The 18,956-nt window shown below is 35.9% G+C and overlaps 1 protein-coding gene across 4 annotated transcripts in view; it reads left to right on the top strand.

The window, feature by feature from the left end:
- ash2 (Set1/Ash2 histone methyltransferase complex subunit ash2) overlaps positions 1 to 18,956 on the top strand; it is a 315,384-nt gene that overhangs the window by 259,102 nt on the left and 37,326 nt on the right. For all 4 annotated transcript variants that reach the window (XM_090396985.1, XM_090396987.1, XM_090396984.1 and 1 more), the window contains one exon: positions 2,332 to 2,525. In XM_090396985.1, the coding sequence (XP_090253111.1) occupies positions 2,332 to 2,525 (194 nt within the window). The remainder of the gene's footprint in view (positions 1 to 2,331; positions 2,526 to 18,956) is intronic.

Genomic DNA, 18,956 nt, shown 5'->3' with positions numbered 1-18,956 from the left:
TTAAGAGAGACCTCTAGGGAGTCAGAGATTCATCGTGGGAGGCCACGTACTAAACACACTAGCTATCATACTTATTCTTGAATTCATTCACACAGCTGGCACTCACAACATCCAATGGCAATCCATCCCAATTTCTGAGAGAAAAATCTAGCCCTCACATCTTTCTTGACAGCCTTCATTCTCAGCTTCTAAGGATGCCCACTCGTCCTTTACCCACCCTCCATAATAGTCTGCAATCTACAAATTCTCAATCTGTCTTCATAATCAGTATTCCACAATCCTGATATCATTTTTAACACTATCCTTTGTACTCTCTCCAATATATCAGGATCACAACGGAAAGCAGGAAACTAGACCTGTGCACAGTAGTCCATGTGAGGTCTTATCAAGACCTTGTAAAGAGGCAAAACATCCTTATCTTTACATGTGAATGTTCGTTTCAGTATTGCAATTATCTTTTGAGTTGTATTTGCAATCTTTGCCACATGGCCCCTGAACTTCAACTTCCTATCTATTAACACTCCAAGATCCCTAGCCTCATCAGTTTCTTCTAGCCTAATCCCACCAATATAATATGACATTGAATATCTAATCATGTTGAAGTGAATGACTTTACATTTACTGACATTGAACTGACACCCATTTTCCCATGCCCACAATTCCAGCCTATTCAAATCATTCTGCAAGTACTGCATATCAGTAGCATTCCTGATTAGCCTACCTATCTTTGCATCATCAGCAAATAGCTGTATGTCGCTTATCAAATCCTTCCCAATATCATTAATGTACAGATTGAATAACAGTGGACCAAGCAGTGATCCTTGTGGTACACCACTTGTTACCTTAAATCTTGTAGACTCACCCCCCCCCCCCCATCACTTTTTAATATCTGTCAGTTAGCCATCCTCTTATCCATGCTAATATTCTATAACTCAAACCCATTTTCTCTAATTTATGCAACAGTCTACCATGCTGTATTCTATCAAAAGCCTTAGCAAAATCCAGAAGTATCATGGTGTATCCATTTCCCTTGTCTGGTTCAATGGTAACATTGTTATAGAATGTGAGCAAGTTGTTAAAACATGACCTTCCCTTAATAAACACATGTTGTTCATTGCAAAGTAGAGATTCACTGTCAACCCATTTCTGAATGCGAGCTGTAACCAGTTTTTCCAAAATTTTCACCACCGCCGCCACCACTTCTGAGATAGTAAATGGTCGATAGCTGGATACATCGATCTTTGCACCACCTTTGTGCAATGGAATTGCACAAAATAAAATTTGCTATTTCAAGCTTTCAGATAATTTTTAGGCAGACAAATTCACTATAGTGGTTCTTGCTATAGCGAGAGTTAATTATATTTTGAAAAGTTTTGATATTACTTCTCTAAAACAATGTCAGTCATTATTTGTTAAGTACAGTGTCCATGATACACAGGATGTCAGCATCGGTTCAGTACCTGCCATGGTAAGATATTTATACATTTCAAAAATTGTGTGGTTGTTGATGCCTTATGAGTAGTATTTATTGTTGTATGTTGCAAAAGGCTACTCGAGTTTTTTTCAAAATCAACAGGTGTCTTATAATGCGAAGAAGTGAAGAAAAAAGTAGCTGAAGAAAAGCGACAAAGATCAACATATCCTGTTAACCATTCTTTGACATCTGTAGTTGTCCAGATTTATCTTAAGCCTGTCTATATCTATATCTTTCTATAATAAATACCAAGGCTAATTTTTTTATGATGGAGTTGGTACATATTTACATTCTCCCAGCCATGAAGATCTAGGGAAGGGGAAGATATTATAGTGCTCGGAGATCCTTATGTTTTGAATTGCAAGCTGTTATAGCACTCAAAATTTGTAGTTCTTCTAGTGTACTTAAATTCTGTTACTTTTGAAATGGTTGCTCTCTCTCTCTCTCCCCCCCTCTTTCTTTTTTCCCCTCCCTATAATACCGGTTTCTAATTAGCTGGTTTGAGGAAAACAGGACATGATCCAAAGCTTTATTGATGAGTTGAAGCACTGAATCAGTATGGATCTAAATATACTTAACTGTTTCTGATGACAGATAAATATTTTAGTTGCCTAATGTTCTGAACTGCAGGAAAGTGTTTCCATATTATTTTATAGACACTAAAGTTTTTATTTGTGGAAAATAATATATGAGAAGATTTGTTTTTGCCTTATTTTATGAAAACTGTTACTGGATTTTTCTTAGAGTTTAGAAACTACTTATCTAACTTTAGTAACAGAAATTTGGTTAATTATTATTATTGCTTTTATTGTTTTTCTTTCCCAATAAATAAATTTAAAAAAAAATTGAATTTTCAGGTAATCTTCAAGCACCTTTAGGATATGATCATTTTAGTTATTCCTGGAGGTCAAGGAAAGGTACAAAGTTTCATCAGAGTAGAGGGTTTCATTACAGTGATGGAGGCTATGGACAGGGAGATGTATTGGGTTTTCTTATTATTCTTCCAGCTATTTCTGATGTTTTTCCATTACCTCCTACATATAAAGATAAGGTATTACAAATATCTTGTCTAATAGAAAATTAATCTTATTTAAATTAGCTTTCTCATTCTTTTAAAATATTATGCAGGTGATGTATACTTGTATGCTCCTAAATAAATCCCATACATGTCTTCAGGATTCCAAAGCTAAGTAACTGCTCTAACGTGTTTGGCATGAAAATCAGCAACAGAAAGACTATAAATATAGGCAGGAACACAGAAAACTTCAACTGCATTCTCGATGGAGAACTATAGAACAAGTAAAATATTTCAGCTATTTAGGTACAGTTTTTAGTGAAGATGCCAAATTACATATGGAAATAGACAACAGACACCAGTTGATTTTTATATGATCAAAACACTAAACTAGAAGTATAAATATTAGGAAATTCGTAATGGTGATGATGATGTATATTTCTTCTGTCATAACCAAGATAAAATGATACATAACAAAAGCATATTCCTAAATATGAGAATTCTGTTCAGTCATTTTTGATAATGTGTTCAGAATGACAGTTTTACTGAAGTTGGGTCCTATCCTATTCCCTCAGCCGTATGGCTGGTGGGGGTAGCTGTTTGCTACCATACTAGGGAGATGATTATGAGCAAGGTGGTTTCCCATTGTCTTTCTTGTTTCCATTCAATGTTTTCTTCAGGATTTGCCACTGAATCACAAAGGTTTTTTTTGAAATTCTTTCATTTGAAAGCTGCTCAACCTTGATTCATTTTAAAACTTCTTGCACACTTTTCTTTTCAATGTGAAATTCAATTTTATTCTTCTCAAAACTAAATAGTGATCACTTCCTATTTCAAATCCTCTGTTTACTCTTGTGTCATGAAGCAGTGGGAAAACATTCCAACAACTATGACATTGTCAGTGAGACTTTCTTATTTCTTGCATCTTTTCTCCATGTGAATTTATGCACATATCTATGTTGGAACATAGTGTTGACAATAATCCATGTCAGACACGTGCACTCTTTCTTATGAAGTAAAAAAAAATATAGAATTTTGTTGGGAGTTTTCCGTGTTAAGACCACATTATTATGTAATTAAAGAGTTTAATAAAAAATAAGCAATTAAAACCCAGCAAGTTTTGTAAGTTACATGACTTACATCATCTGAGGTACTGATAATTAAAAGTTTTGAACAATAAAAGCCTATTAACAATTAATTGCACTTATTAGATGTTTTTGATAACTTCCCAACTGTAACATATAATTGATAAACCAGAATAAAAATGGCAAATTCATTATGCGTGTTGAAACATTTCTAGTTGTTGCTATCGCGTTTTGTGGTATCATGCGTGTTATTCTAGGTCAGTTAAATTTTTAATGAAAGCAGACCATACTTGATGTAAAATTAAGCCTTGATTTTTATTGCATTGTGTAGGGATCCTAAACATTTGCAAGACTTCTTTAAAATTTCTTGTAAAACAGTTATAATCAATATATGACATTTATGTTTGCTGCCAAAGTACCTGATGGCTAGTAGTGGTTGTGTGGAATTCCAGGCCTGATTTATGTTCTCTTTTTTTTTTCGACATCTTTTACGTATTCAGACATGTGGACCTTCCTGTCTTGCCTACTTAACAAATGCCACAAGTTCAATGAATCTTGTAGATGGCTGGTTTTTTGATGGGGAGATATGGAGGATGTAGGAATCTTGATTTTTTTGTAAAGGTAAAAAAGTCACTTTTACATTGTACTCGAAGAGCAACATAGCCATTTTGTCTGTGACATTCTTGATGTAAGACAACGTGATTGCATTCTTGAAATCTTATTTAAGTAAGGGAGTTGCAGATGTTGTATTAAGAATTTTTCTGATCGTCTTGGATTCAAAACCTAATACTTTATGATTTTGAATCCAGGACGATCAGAAAAAAGTCTGAGGTAGTGCAACTCTTCATTCCTTTTAATTGACTTGCTTGATATGTCCTGTTTCGTAAAGTTTTAATAATGCCTATCTTTTGCAATGGATGGTGGCATGAAGTGGCATTTAAAAATCTTCCTGTGATGGTAGGTTTTCTATATATGGAAAAGGATAACCTTTTTTCCTCTTTGTTTACTTCTACAAGGATATCAAGGAACGGTAATTTTTTGTACTGTTCTAGTTCAAGAGTGAATTTTAGATTGGGATGCAAGTAGTTCAGATAATCTTTGAAAGCTCATTCACTATTCCTGACCAAATAGAGAATAGTAATAGCATTACTGTAGTCTGTATGTTGAAAAGGACAGTTGGAAAGGCTGGCAAATAATGGAGAGTTTAGCTGCAAGGTAGAACAGAAGTTTGAGGCTCTGTTTGCAAAGGTTTTGATAACACCATATTGTTGAGCAGGTGGGGGATGAAGGGAGAATAAACTTCCATTATCTTCCTTAAACTTCATCCTACATATAGAATATTGCATCATCTGCAATATGCCTCCTATGTGTTAAGACTTATATGCTGGGAGAACATCATGTTGGAGGTTTAATGGAATATTTACAGCACTAAGAAAGGACTAAAAACTAATTTTAATGCTTCCTATATTTCTTCTATCACTGAGACACCAAATGAAAATATCATCAATGTAACATAACCAAATTTTTGGTTTCTTCTGATAGGTTTTTAATGCAATAGTTTTGAAATTTTCCATAAACAGGCTGGCTAAAGCTGGAGAAAGGGGAAACCCATGACAAGTCCTCCTTATTGTTCCCAATATTTGTCTTGAAATGTGAAAAAATAAAAGGGGTTTTCCATGCAGTGTTTTAATAGTCCTACAGTGCCCCAGAAGAAATATTGGAAATTTGGAAAACTGGAAAGCTATCTCAGTGACAGAAGAAATAGTTTTTAGTCCTCTCCAACATGATGTCCTTCCAGCATTTAAGCCTTAACACATAGGATGCATATTGCAGATGCCATATTCTATATGTAGCATGAAGTTTAAGGAAGATAAAGGAAGTTTATTCTCCATTTATCCCCCCCCCCCCCCACCTGCCCAACGATATGGTGTTATCAAAACCACTGCAAACCGAGCCTCCAACTTCTGTTCTACCTTGCAGATAAACTCTCCTTTATATGCCAATCCTTCCTGCTGTCCTTCTCAACATGCAGACTACAGTAATGCTATTACTATTCTCTGTATCTCAGGAGCACCTCAGGAAAAATAGCCAGAACTCTGAAGAAATATAATCTCTGCATTTCTTTCAAATCTCATCTTAAACTGGCTGCACTTATATATTCTCCTAAGTATTCACTCCGTTACATCTTTGTTTCAGATGTTTACAAGGTTCTTTGTTGTTCTTACCAATTATTTTATTATTGCTTTACTGGTAGATCTGCCATCAACTGCCTAGAAGAACTTAAATTAGAGATCGCAAGAAATTATATTTTGTTTAATCCTTTAAACACACATTCTGGACCATGTTTTTTGGTAATTAAATCTGAATGCCTATTTGAAAAGGGATAATAACACAACAATTGTCACAAATTATGAAGAGAGTAATATAACATTTTTATTATTGATTAATATTTGGCTCTTTTTATTAGAAAATGTGACATAATTAGGAATTAACAACAAACTTGGCAAATATTTCAAATATTGCCGATATTTCAAAATGGAGTGGACAGTTTTTGCTGTTTAGTACATTGTGGACCCTGCTCTTGCCTGTATTACATCTTGGCATCGGCTGGCCATTGACAAAATCAAATTCCCAATGGATGCAACTGTCAATTCATGGTTCCATACCCTTATAATGGCTTCTTGAAGCTTCTGAAGTGTTTTCACATCATCTTATGTATTTCAGTCTCCACTTTCCTGCCATCTTGACATCAATCACCTGTTTTGCTAAATAGCTGTAATATTTTACTTGTTCTATAGGTTCTCCATTTAAAATGCAGTTGATATTTTTAACTGTTTCTGCCTATTTTTATTGTCGTCTGTCTCTCCCATTTGAAGTGACCCAGCCACTGAATGCAAACAGTGTCAAGTTCCTTCCTAACATCTTCATTTTTGACATTATTCTGCCATTGATGTCATCTGTTCACTCTTCCAATCTTTTATGAAGTACTTTATTTCTAAACCTACTCTCAGATCCATAATTTTAAACTGGTTCGAACACTCTTGTATACCACCAGTTTATTGCTGTTGCTAATTTATCTCTTATTCCACATAAATTTATTCATCTGTTGGGGTGCTCACCAGCATCTCTGGCAATCCATTCCACTCATTCACCACACTCCAAGAAAGAACTTAATCTGCACAGTCTTACTACCCACAGACTTAGACAGCTTCTAAGTGTGATCCCCTGTATTTCTCCCCATGTATTGAAAAATACTTCTGTGTCAATCTTATACTATCCCTTTAGCAACTTATAAATTTCTCTCATGTCCCCCTCCTCCAGTTGTCAGCTAAACTCTGCAACCCACACACCTGCAATCTATCTTCATATGGAGCATTCTACAGACCTGTCACTTCTCTGAATGCTCTCAATCCCCAAGAAATGCTGGCAACCAAATCTGTGCACAGTACTCAACATGTGGCCGAATCATAGCCTTATAAAGAGGGATAATAACCTCCATTTCTTTACTTGTCAGTGTGCTCCTCAGCATCCAAATAATCATCTGAGCTATTTTGCCACCTCTTGCAATATATCCTCTGAATTTCAAATCTCTATCCACCATCAGCCCTAAATCCCTAGCCTCATCAATTTCCTGTAAACTAGTACCATCAATATGATACAAAGCATGTAATCTTTTCATCCCAAAGTGCATTAGCTTGCATTTTACAACATTAAATTGACAACTATCGTCCTTTGCCCACACTGCCAATTTATTTAAATCACCTTGTAAGATATCTACATCACCTTTATCAACTATTGCCTGCCTAGTTTTGCATCATCAGCAAACAACTGAATGTTCCCCTTCAAATCTTCTGCTATATCATTAATATACCAATTAAAGAGTAGTGGTGTCCGTGCGGTTAGCCGAGTGGCTATGTGCTTTGCAACCATATCCCTGGGAAAGGAGTGTCCTGGGATCAATTCCCATCACCGATATGAAGAGCTTCAGGATCTTTCTCAGACATAGCCAAGTTAGCCAGTCTTGGGCGTGGACTGCAGGGTTTTTCTTCCCAGTTTATCTGGGGTTTTTCCTCCTGCAAGCAGGCAAACTGGCCCCATGAACACATGCATCTACAGACATAGGACACACCGGGAGACATAGGGCTAGCCACCTTATCCTCGGAACGGGTACGGCTTAAAGGGCTAAGGATTGCACCGTAACAGGCCACTAGGCCTAATATGTGAAGTGAAGAAGAAGAAGAGTACTGGTCCTAGTACAGAGCCCTGGGGAACTCCACTAGTCACTCTCATTCACCTTGATTCCACTCCACCATACACCATCCCTGCTACCATGCTACATACTCCAATTCTGTCAAATGCCTTTGCAAAGTCCAGCAGTATCATAGTGTAGCCATTTCCTTTATCCAATCCTGCTGTCACCTTATTATAAAATCTGAATAAATTACTGAGACAGGACCTATCTTTTACAAAGACATGCTGTCCCCTGTAAAGTATCATATTTCTATTCACCCATTCCTGAATTTTACTTTTAACCAACTTTTCCAATACTTTAACCACCATCTGGACCAAATAATATCCAGAGATACTATCTGGTCTGTAATTTGCTGCTTCTGTCTTGGAGCTACCTTTATATATAAAGGTGGCTCTAAGCTATTTTACACACTTTCCACTCCCTTGGAACCTTGCTAGAGCTGAGACTTAGATTAAACAATTTTGTCAGAAGCACTGCCAGTTCAATTGCACATGAGCAGACATATACCATCCAGGCCCATGGCTATATTCACATTGATATTTTTCAATATACTGATTACTTCCAGTTCATCTACCTCAATTGCTCACATCAGTCTCTGTCACCTCAGTAACTGCAATTCACCACCTGGATGATATATCCTTGCAAAGTGATCACTTAGTAACTGAACTATTTTTTTTGCTTCTGAAACTTTCCTACCAACATCACTTAGTAATTGTCTTTCCATAATCATTCTTTCTCTTACTCGCTATGTAGAAAAACAAAACAAAACTTTTGGATTTACTTTGGCCTGCTTAGCTAATTTTCTCTTGAAATCTGATTTAGCCTTCCTTATCATACTATAATTACCCTTCTCGCTTGTGTTTTATATTGCCTATGGGCATGCTGATCACTCTGTTGTTTAAATTCCTTCCATTATACTTTCTTTCTTTGCAGCTCCTGCTTTATACGGCTAGTCATCCACTTAATTCCTACTTGGTTTATCCTCCTGACCCTGTCTGTGTATGCACTCTGATACTGCCTCACTAAAAATCCTTGACCATTTCCCATGCACTAATGACCTTCATTCCATGTAGTTTCTTATGCAATGGCACTGCCCCAAGTTGCCACCTAAGTTTGTTATAATTGCCAGCTTTGTGGTTCCGCACAGTGGTGCACTCAGGATTTAATCTTGGGGGAGAGCTGAGTTGAATGGATAAAAATATTTTTAATGCAGATTCAATAAAATTCATTAGGTGATTATAAAAATTTATTTAAAGAATAAAATCCAGTTTTCTTTTCTATATATACACAAAGAGTAAGAGTTTCTTTTTGTAAAAGAAACTCTTACTCTGTGTATATATAGCAAAGCCAGTCCGTTCAATTGTGATTGTGTCATGGTAGATCTTAAATAGGTTTTTAAAAGGCATAAGGTAGAAAATTACCTTTCATTGATGCATGTTGTTACTAGAAGTATTGCAAATATTTTTTCATAAGTAGTATAGAAATAGAAGACACGATATAACATGAATAAAAAAACGAATTTTAATTAGGAAAAGGTTTTTTGAAAATGTTCTAGTGTTTCCCCCCCCCCCTTTGGAGGTTGCCAGGGCCCTTTGTTCCCCCTCTGGGTGCATCACTGGTTCTGCATAAACCCTTTTCTGACTGAAATTTCCATGTGTTGAGCAACCTCCCAGGACAAGACTGCACGATCACTTTCCCATATCAGAGGTAGAGTTGCTACTGCAGTTATAGATAGATTTTCTAATGCTGTTACCAGATCTAGCGCACTCAAACCTCTGGTCCCCTTCCATCACATGCTGTTTCAGGTAATTATATAGTTATAAGTGCAAGCCAAGCAATTATCCCATGATAATTACTCGGCTTGCACTTATTGTGCTAATCTGCTGATGCTTGTCGTCCACATTTTCTTCTGCTATAGACCCCAGGTCTATAGCAGAAACCAACAGTATATTTTGCGCCTGTTGGTTTCTATCTCACACCTGAACCATTTCCATGAGCTCTACAGTCTTCCCATAACTTCTATTTTTGTTGGTTGAAGTTCTTTGTCTATAATTAATAATACCCCTCCTCCTGCCCTGTGTTCTCTGAAAATACAATATCCATTACATTCTATCCCTGTAAATACACCATTCTCTGACAACCAGGTCTTGCTGATGCTAATAATTTTTGGTCGAGTTGAGCTGACCAATGCTAAAAACTCCTCTCCTTCATTTCTGATACTTTGGGCATTTGTTTACATGCATTACAACATCCCCTTTAGTCCACAGTTACTCTTACATAATGTCATTACCTGCCCATTCAGATTCAAAACCTGAAAAACTGCATCCAGCTCATAATCATTCCCGTACTCACACTTATCTCTCCCAGTGATGGGCTAGACACATACTTGATTTCTTCCCCTTTAATATCTAGTTTCCCTGGTTTTGCACTTCCAAACTCTGACTGATCAACACTTTTTCCAAGTACCTAATTACAAATCCATTTAAGTGTTCAGAATTTTAAGGCTCCAGTGGGATTCATAGCATACTTGATGGGTCACTAGTGAGGAAGAGGTCCTGGGTGTTTCGAGAGTTGGGGTAAGATTGCAAATATTTTGTACAATTTTATTTGTGATTGCAAATGTCTCAGCCTGTCTATCTAATTGATCGGTGTAGTTGGGGAAAAAAATAACAAAACAGTTAGCTGATTTTGAACATTGCAGTCTCCAAGGAAGATGGTTTCATTGTTAGGAAAGTTGGACTAAAATCAGCATTTAAAGAAAGGACAGAGTGGTTGCTGGTATTGGGAGAGCAGTAGAGTGAGAATGAGGTAGAAAATCCTATCATATCCTTCTCATCCGTCTAGGATGGGTTGAGTCCTCTCCTAATGAGGGGTTACTGGCGTATTAACATAGCCGGTTTGCCACTCCTCTGCTGCACTAAGGGCGAGATTCATGGTATCCGTGTGTGTGTGTTCATGGGGCTGGTTTGCCTGCTTATGGGATGAAAATCCCTGCTGTCCATGCCCAAGACCAGCTAACTTGGCTATGGTTAAGGAAGATCCTTAAGCTCCTCATGTCGTCAGTGGGAATCAAACCTAGGACACTCCTTCCCCAGGCATATGGTTGCGAAGCGCATAGCCATTAGGCTAATTGCGTGACTAGAGGTAGAAAATATGAGAGAAAATTAGGTGAGCAGGTCAAGTTGAACTCAAGTTATACGTATGTGGCAAGTGAAAGGAAACCTTAGTGAAGACTAAGGTAGAGAAGATGACATAAACAGAAGAAATGGTTAAATTTTGGTATGTTCACTTTTCAAATGTGTATCGTCCATGTGGAGATAATAAAGTGATTGATATATCCAGGATATCAATTTGGGAGTAGAGATTAATCAACCGGAGATGTTCAGATTATTAACAAAATCTCACTGTGAATACAGCCATGGGATTGGATGTCATATCAGCTTGTGTATTATGGGAAAGTGCACAAAAATAGCAATGCCCCTTAATCTGGCTATGTAGTTTAAAGACTCAGCAATGGTAAATTAATTGGAAAAGGGGTACGATGGTTCTGTTACAAAAGAGAAGCTCCAAGAGAGAGAGAGAGAGAATAATAATTATTATTAAGAGAAACCTCCATGGAGTCAGGAACTCAATGAGGGAAGTCACATATTGCCCCCACCAGGTGCCATACCTATTCTTGATTTCATTTGAGAATTTTCCACTCAGAAGTGAATGTAGATAGTGTGCAGGAAGTGAAACATAGGCTTTGACTAAAAAATTGACCAACAAGTTGAAGATTATGCAGTGGAAAATGGAAAAAAATCACTACTCAGTATTACCATTCTAGATAGAAAGCACAATACTTAAGATTTAGATGGCAAAGGGCAGGTCATATTGCAAGAAATAACACTTAAAAAATGGATAAAGTTGATATCCGAATGGTATCCCAGAGATGGAACGAGAGCTATAGGTAGACCAAAAAGACAGTGGGAGGATGAAATTAAAGAGATGGCTGGAACTCAGTGGCATAGAAAGGCTTAAAACAGGACTAAATGGAGGCAACCTTCATCCAGCAATGGACAGAAAATGACTGATGATGATGACCTAACTCACTGTCTCCATCGATGTCCTGTATCCAATCATATTACTCCTCTTACTCGTGTTTGCTAGTGGCTGCAGTGCACAAATTTTCAGTTTGTATTCATAATCTGTATTCCACAATCTCCTATGTACTCTCTCCACAGTATCAGAATCACCATGGAAACCAGACCTGTGCACAATAGCCCAAGTAAGGTTTTATCAAGGATGTAAACAGGCAAAATGATTTCCTATTCTTTACATGCCAAGGTTCGCTTCAACATTGCAATTATTCTCTGTGTTGTATTTGCAATCTTTGTTATATGGCCCATGAGCCTGATCAGTTTCTTCTAGCATAATCCCATCTTCATAATATGACATTGGATGTCTAATCTCACTGAAGTGCATGACTGAACTGATAGCCATTTTCACATAACTGCAATTCTAACTTGTTCAAATCATTCTGAGTACTGTATATCGGCTGCATTCACGATTACCCTATGCAAACTTTCATCAGCAGCAGATAGCTGTATGTCTCAATATTTTTAATGTAAAGATTGGATATCACAATGATCAGACCTTGGTCCATTGTTATGCAATGGACCAAAGACTTGCAAACTCACATCTTCTGTATATCACTTTTTTGATATCTATCAGTCAGCCATCCTCTTATCAATGCTAATATTTTATAATCCATTCTCATATTCTCCAATTTTTGCAGCAGTCTTCCAGGCTGTATTCTGTCACAAGTCTTAGCAAAGTCCAAAATTGTCATGATGTATCCATCCCTTTTGTCTAACAACAGTAATATCATTATAGAATGTGAACAAATTGTTCAAACATGACCTTTCCATAGTAAATCCATGCTGTTCATTCAAAGTATAGATTCTCTGTCAACCCATTTCTGTATGCAAGCCCTCAACAACTTTTCAAAATCTTCACTACCACTCCAAAGATACTGATAGGTTGATAGTTGGTATAGTGGTGTTGAAGATCTTTGTACAAGAGTTGTGTAAAAACTGACTATACATTCTTTCCACTTTTGTGAAATCTTACCTGTTTTATGACTCAAATTATGTAGCCTGCTCAGAGGAATAAATAGCTAGTTCAGCAAACGCTCTTTTAGCATCCGTGCTGATATCCCATCAGTCCCTAATGCTGAATTCTTATTCAGTTTGTGCATCAGCTCTAGAACCTTTTCCTCATTCATTACACTCCTGCCCTATTTATGCTGTGAACTCTAGAGTCACATTCCAATAATGCATCATTTAAGTATTTTTAGCAAAATGGGCACTCATTAGTTGAATAATCTCTTTTGCATCTGTCTCTCTCATATCATCATATCAATTCAGTGGAGTTATTCTTTTGGGTTGTCTTTACCTTGCAGAGCCAGTGTCTTAGCCTTTCATACAACAGTTGAACTCTTCTGTCCTGCTTCTTATAATTTTCATAACTGATGTCATCCTTATGCACACTATATTCCTTTCACATCATCTTTTTCTTACAAATCTCTTGCCAAAAAAGATTCCACATTCGTTCACTCCTATCCTATTTATTTTTCGAACTCTAGGGATACATTCCATTATTGCACCATTTAAGTATTTTTTGAATGCTTTACATACATTCCTGTATCCTTCCCATCTAGAAATTATACTATAGAGTAGACTCCTCGGTTGGTCATAATTTCCTGCATAGGATTTCTGAATGAAAACATCTGTAAACTTAGTGATCATGCTGAACTGATTTTGGAAATGGCTATCACCAACTGGCAGAAATGACATGTCTTATCTCTGACACTATAATCAGATATAACCCTCCTTGAGTGTGTTAGTTTGTCTTATACACAAGTGCCAGTTTCTCCTCCCCCCTCAGAAAATGCTCTTTTAGATCATTATTCTTTCCTTCATTGTTACATGGTGATCAACATTCATTATTAAATATTATGGTAACAAATACCATGTTATAGTAAAACTTCAGTTTAATATAAACTAAAATAATCACTCGACGTTTTGACCTTCATATCAAGGTCATCATCTGGAGTATACACATATACAAAGAAATAAGCTACATTGCAATCTATGTGGTATTCTAAAGTTACCAGTAATTTGGTCAACTATTAAAACTACTAGCCTGCTCTCTGGTTAAAAAAACATGGTTGTCCTAAATGGATCTGCTTACATTTATCAACTGAATCAATTAGTCTCTGATAGCAGCAGTCATCAATTTGTGAACTATAATCCAACTAACAGGATTAAGAAGAAAACTGTTACCCCTATTATGACCGTTCTCTCAGAATATATGGTGTTCCCAAGGTACACAAACATAACATTCTGCTTCTGCTGATAGTTAAAGGTATAGACAGTCATAATTATCACCTTGCCAAGAAATTAGCATCAACACTCAAGGAGTTTGTAGGTCATTCTTCCCCCTATATAAAGAATGCACAACACTTCATAAACAAAATTAAAAACTTAATGCCTGGCAAAGAAGATTTATTAATCAGTTTTGATGTTTCTGCCCTTTTCACAAATGTCCTTCAGTGAACAATTCTTCGCTTACAGATTGAATTTCTGCCCAATGTTATGGCTCTCTTTGCCCACATACTAAGTTCTGGTTATTTGTGGCAAAATAATTTTTACAAAAAGAAGGTACAGTTATGGACTCACCACTATCCTCCCCCAAATTGCCAACTTTTATATGGAAGCTTTTGAGCAATATACAATACTCTAGATTCCTTCACTTTAAAACCTACAGTTTGGCTTAGATATGTTTGATGATGTTTTTGTTATCTGGCCACACAGCTGCCAAACTCTAAACACCTTCCTCAGCCACCTGAACAAACAACATGAGTGCATACAATTTACTATTGAAATTGAAAAGCAAAACTCACTTCTTTTCCTGGATACATTGGTCACACATCTTCCCTCAAGCAGTCTATTCTTCGCTGTCGACTGCAAGCCTACACATACTGGCCAATATATACATGTCAACTCTTATCATCACTCTTAAAAAAAAAAAAAAAAAAAAAACACCTATAACAATTTGCTCTGATGAACAAGCTCTTAAAGAAGAATTACAAATTATTAGCAGTACATTTATAAATATAATGGCTGTACCAAAAATACCATCAATAAACTTCATCAAAAAATGCATATATGGATTATAAAACCATAGTTATCCTATACATTAAAGGGTTATCAAATAAAATGAATAGAATTCTAGACCATCACAATCTTAATGATACTTTTAAACCACCTATAAAATTAAAAAGCATTATTCAACTCCTTAAAGGATCCTATTCTCCATTGGCCCACCCTGGAGTATACCATCTTCATTGAACTTATAGCATACCTTATATTGGTGAAACTGGATGTACAATTCCTGTCTGTAAAAAATTTTGGTGAAGCAGGCCTCTCAGATCACACTCCTATGCTGAATTGATTGGAGAAGTCTCTGTTCTTTACATCATACATAAACCTAGTATGAACGTAAATTTAAAGAAGCCTGTGAAATTTTGATCAAATCAACCATCCTAATCTTAACAATAATGTTGGCATAAAAATACTAAGAATTTAAATGGCACACATTCAACCCACGTAAGTTCTTCAAGTTTTCCAGCAAAACCAAGACTCTAAGCAATAATTTCAGCTCTTATAGATTGGCCACCATCTATATTGTTTTGTTCTAATTTATATAAGTCGTTATGTCAGAGCATGTTGTTCTCTAGCTTATTATATCTCTTAATGATTTTTAACTAAACAGATAAAATAATAACAGGACTCTATCTTTGTAGTAAGTGTTTTTTTTTTTTTTTTTAACGTTAGGCCAGCTTTAATGGTTAACCAAATTACTGTAACTTTAGCATACCATGAGGATTGTAATTGTTTCTTTGTAGATACGTGCATGTTCTAGATGATGGATGACCTTGATATGAAGGGCAAAACATTGAGTGATTATTTTGGCTTATATTAAACTGAAGTTTTACTATAACATGGTAGTTTCCATAATTTTTAATAATGAATTTTAGATCACTAATTAGGTTTATATTAATGCAAATGAATTGGTTATGAGAAGCAGGACTCTATGCCAAACACATTAAGATGAATTCTTTCCTTTACTGTTACATGGCAATCAGCATTCATTTCAGTAAAATCATGGAGACTATAACTATGTTAGGAATAAATAATTTAATTTCCTGATGTTTTCACCTTCATATTAAGGTCATCTGTGGTATACAATTAGATATACAGAGATAAGCTATATTACATTTCAAACAGTAAGCCAAAGTGACAATGATTTTATCAACCATTATTCTACTGGTGACTTCTTGTTAAAAAAAAACTGACAATGATTTGATCAACCATTATTCTACTGGCCACTTCTTGTGAAAAAAAACAAAACAAAACATCAAAGCTATATTCTATTTAACATCATCAGAAAACAAATTCATATAGATAGTTTTAATACAGCAAAGTGTTAGTCTAATCCATAATTTAACAAGCGTCAGGATACTGGATTGCTTACAGGTATCGACAACCCCAATTATCACGTAGCCAAGAAACTAGCATCAACACTCAAGGAGTTGTAGGTCATTCCCCCTCTTATATTAAAAACACAAAACACTTTGTAAACAAAATTAAAGACATCACACTAGAAAAAAGTGATTTATTAGTCAGTTTTGATGTCTCTGCCCTTTTCATGAATGTCCTAATTAATGACATAATTCTTCTTTTACAGGACAAATTTCCACCTGATATCACAGTGCTCTTTGCACTTATACTACATTCTAGCAACATGCTTTTTACCTACAGAAAGAATGCACAGCCATGGGTTCACCATTATCACCCTCAGTTGCTAACTTTTATATGGAAGCTTTTGAGCAACTTACTCTAGATTCCTTTAATTTAAAACCCAAGTCTGCTCAGATATGTCAATGATATTTTCATTATCTGGTCCCATGGCTGCCAGATATTAGACACTTTCCTCAGCCACCTAAACAAACAACACAAACATTTACAATTACAATTCACAATTAAAATTGAAAGCCAGAACTCTCTTCCCTTTCTAGATACATTCGTCACACGTCTTCCTTTTAGCAGTCTTTTTTTTCCTTCACTGTTTACCACAAGCCTACACACACTGGCCAATATATACACTTAAGCTCTTACCACCATCCAAAACAAAAACTAGGTGTCATTAACAAACTAAAAAAAAAACAAAAAACAGGGCTTTGAAGATTTGCTCCAGTGAACAAGCACTTAAACATGAATTAAAAGTTATCAGCAATACCTTTCTGCAAAATCACTACAGCCAAAAAACTATCAACAAAATTCTTCACAAGACTCTATTTAAAAACAAAAATAAACTGTATTACAATAAAACTCTGGCCATTCCATACATTAAAGGTATATCACATAAAATACACAGAATACTACAGAAATATAACCTTAATGCCACCTTTAAACCTCCTGCAAAATTAAAGAACTTACTCAACTCATCCAAGGATCCATTTCCTCCACTGGCCTACCCTGGAGTATATCGTACCCATTGCACCTGTAATTTGCCCTATGTAAGTGAAACAGGATGCACAAATTTCTATCAGAAAAAAAGAAACATAAATGACATATTAAATTTAATAACTGTGGTAAAGCTGGCCTTTCTGATCATGCCTTGAATACTCTAAATAGAATTGACAGGAAAGGCACCTGCTGTTTACATCACACCAAAACGTGGTATGAGTGTAAATTTAACAAGGCCTGTGAAATTCTTATCAACCACCCTAATCTTAACAACAGTGGTGGTCTAAAAATCCCAAGAATAAGGATGGCACATATTCCACCCACTTAACCTTTTGGTCTAAGAGTTAATTATAAGTAGGACTGTAAGCAATCCAGGGTCCTAACTCTAATATAACACTGTTGTTAAATTATGGATTTGGCCACCACTTTTGCTGTATTAAAACTGCCTATATCAATTTGTTCTCCGATGATGTTATTAATAGAATATAAACTTTGATGTAGTTTTTTTTTTTTTTTTTACTAGATGTCAGGACAGTAGAATAATGGTTGATCAAATCATTGTCACTTTGGCATACTGTTTGAAGAGTAATATAGCTCGTCTTTGTATATATATGTGTGTGTATACTCCAGATGATGACTTTAATATGAAGGTTGAAACGTTGAGAAATTAAAGTAATTATTCCTAACACAGTTATAGTCTCCCTAATTTTACTGAAATGAACATTAAGGTGAAGGCATAACAATATATATATATATTCAATTTAAATAAAAACACACAGGACAAAAAATTATGGAATGCTGATTGGAACATGTCCATTATTTTAAAGTTGATGAACGTAAAGAGTCATAGATATAGGTAGAGTAAAAGTGCTGGAATATGATTGTGGATGTGTGGGTGTGTGTTTAATGTGTCTATATTCTCTTTTAAAGTTACAACCATGGGATGTAAAGGTGACATTACCGAGTGGTATAAGGGTGCCATTGTTTTTGGCCAAGAATATTGACATTCTTTGCAAGAGGTAGCGAAATTTGTTGGAATATCTGAATCCACAGTCAGTAGTGTCCATTTACAGTGGAAGAAGAATGGAAGCTATCACCATAGGCTGAGTAACTGTGGTAGAAGCTCTCTGATAAGAAATTGGGATCATAGGCGTTTGGGATGACCAGCAACAGCTGAATGTTTCCAGATTTATCAAGCATTGTACTGCTTCAACAGCAAAATGCTGCACCCAGTAAACCAATTTCAGAATGAACACAAGGAGAGAACTGCATTGGTTTAGGCATTTTCAGTCAGGTTGCCTGGATACTTAACAACTCTCCAGAAGAAAAATCGCCTTGCTTGGGCAAAACATCATCATCATTAGATCTGTAGAGACAAATAATATGGTCTGATGGAAAAAAAAGTCTGGCTTTTTTCATCATCCTTTTTTTCATTTAACCTTCCACATGATCCGCTCCAGGATCACGTGGAAGGTTAGAGAGGCATTTAACTCCGAATGTGTCCAAGAGCTATGCATAAAGGAGTGATAGTATCATGTTTTGGAGCTGTATTACA

The sequence above is a fragment of the Typopeltis vanoorti genome, chromosome 8 (genome assembly GCF_054136105.1).
Source record: "Typopeltis vanoorti isolate ZY-2024b chromosome 8, IOZ_Tvanoo_1.0, whole genome shotgun sequence".
Lineage (NCBI taxonomy): Eukaryota > Metazoa > Arthropoda > Arachnida > Uropygi > Thelyphonidae > Typopeltis > Typopeltis vanoorti.
Note: the sequence above shows the minus strand (reverse complement) of the source record. Positions and strands in the feature narration are given on the sequence as shown.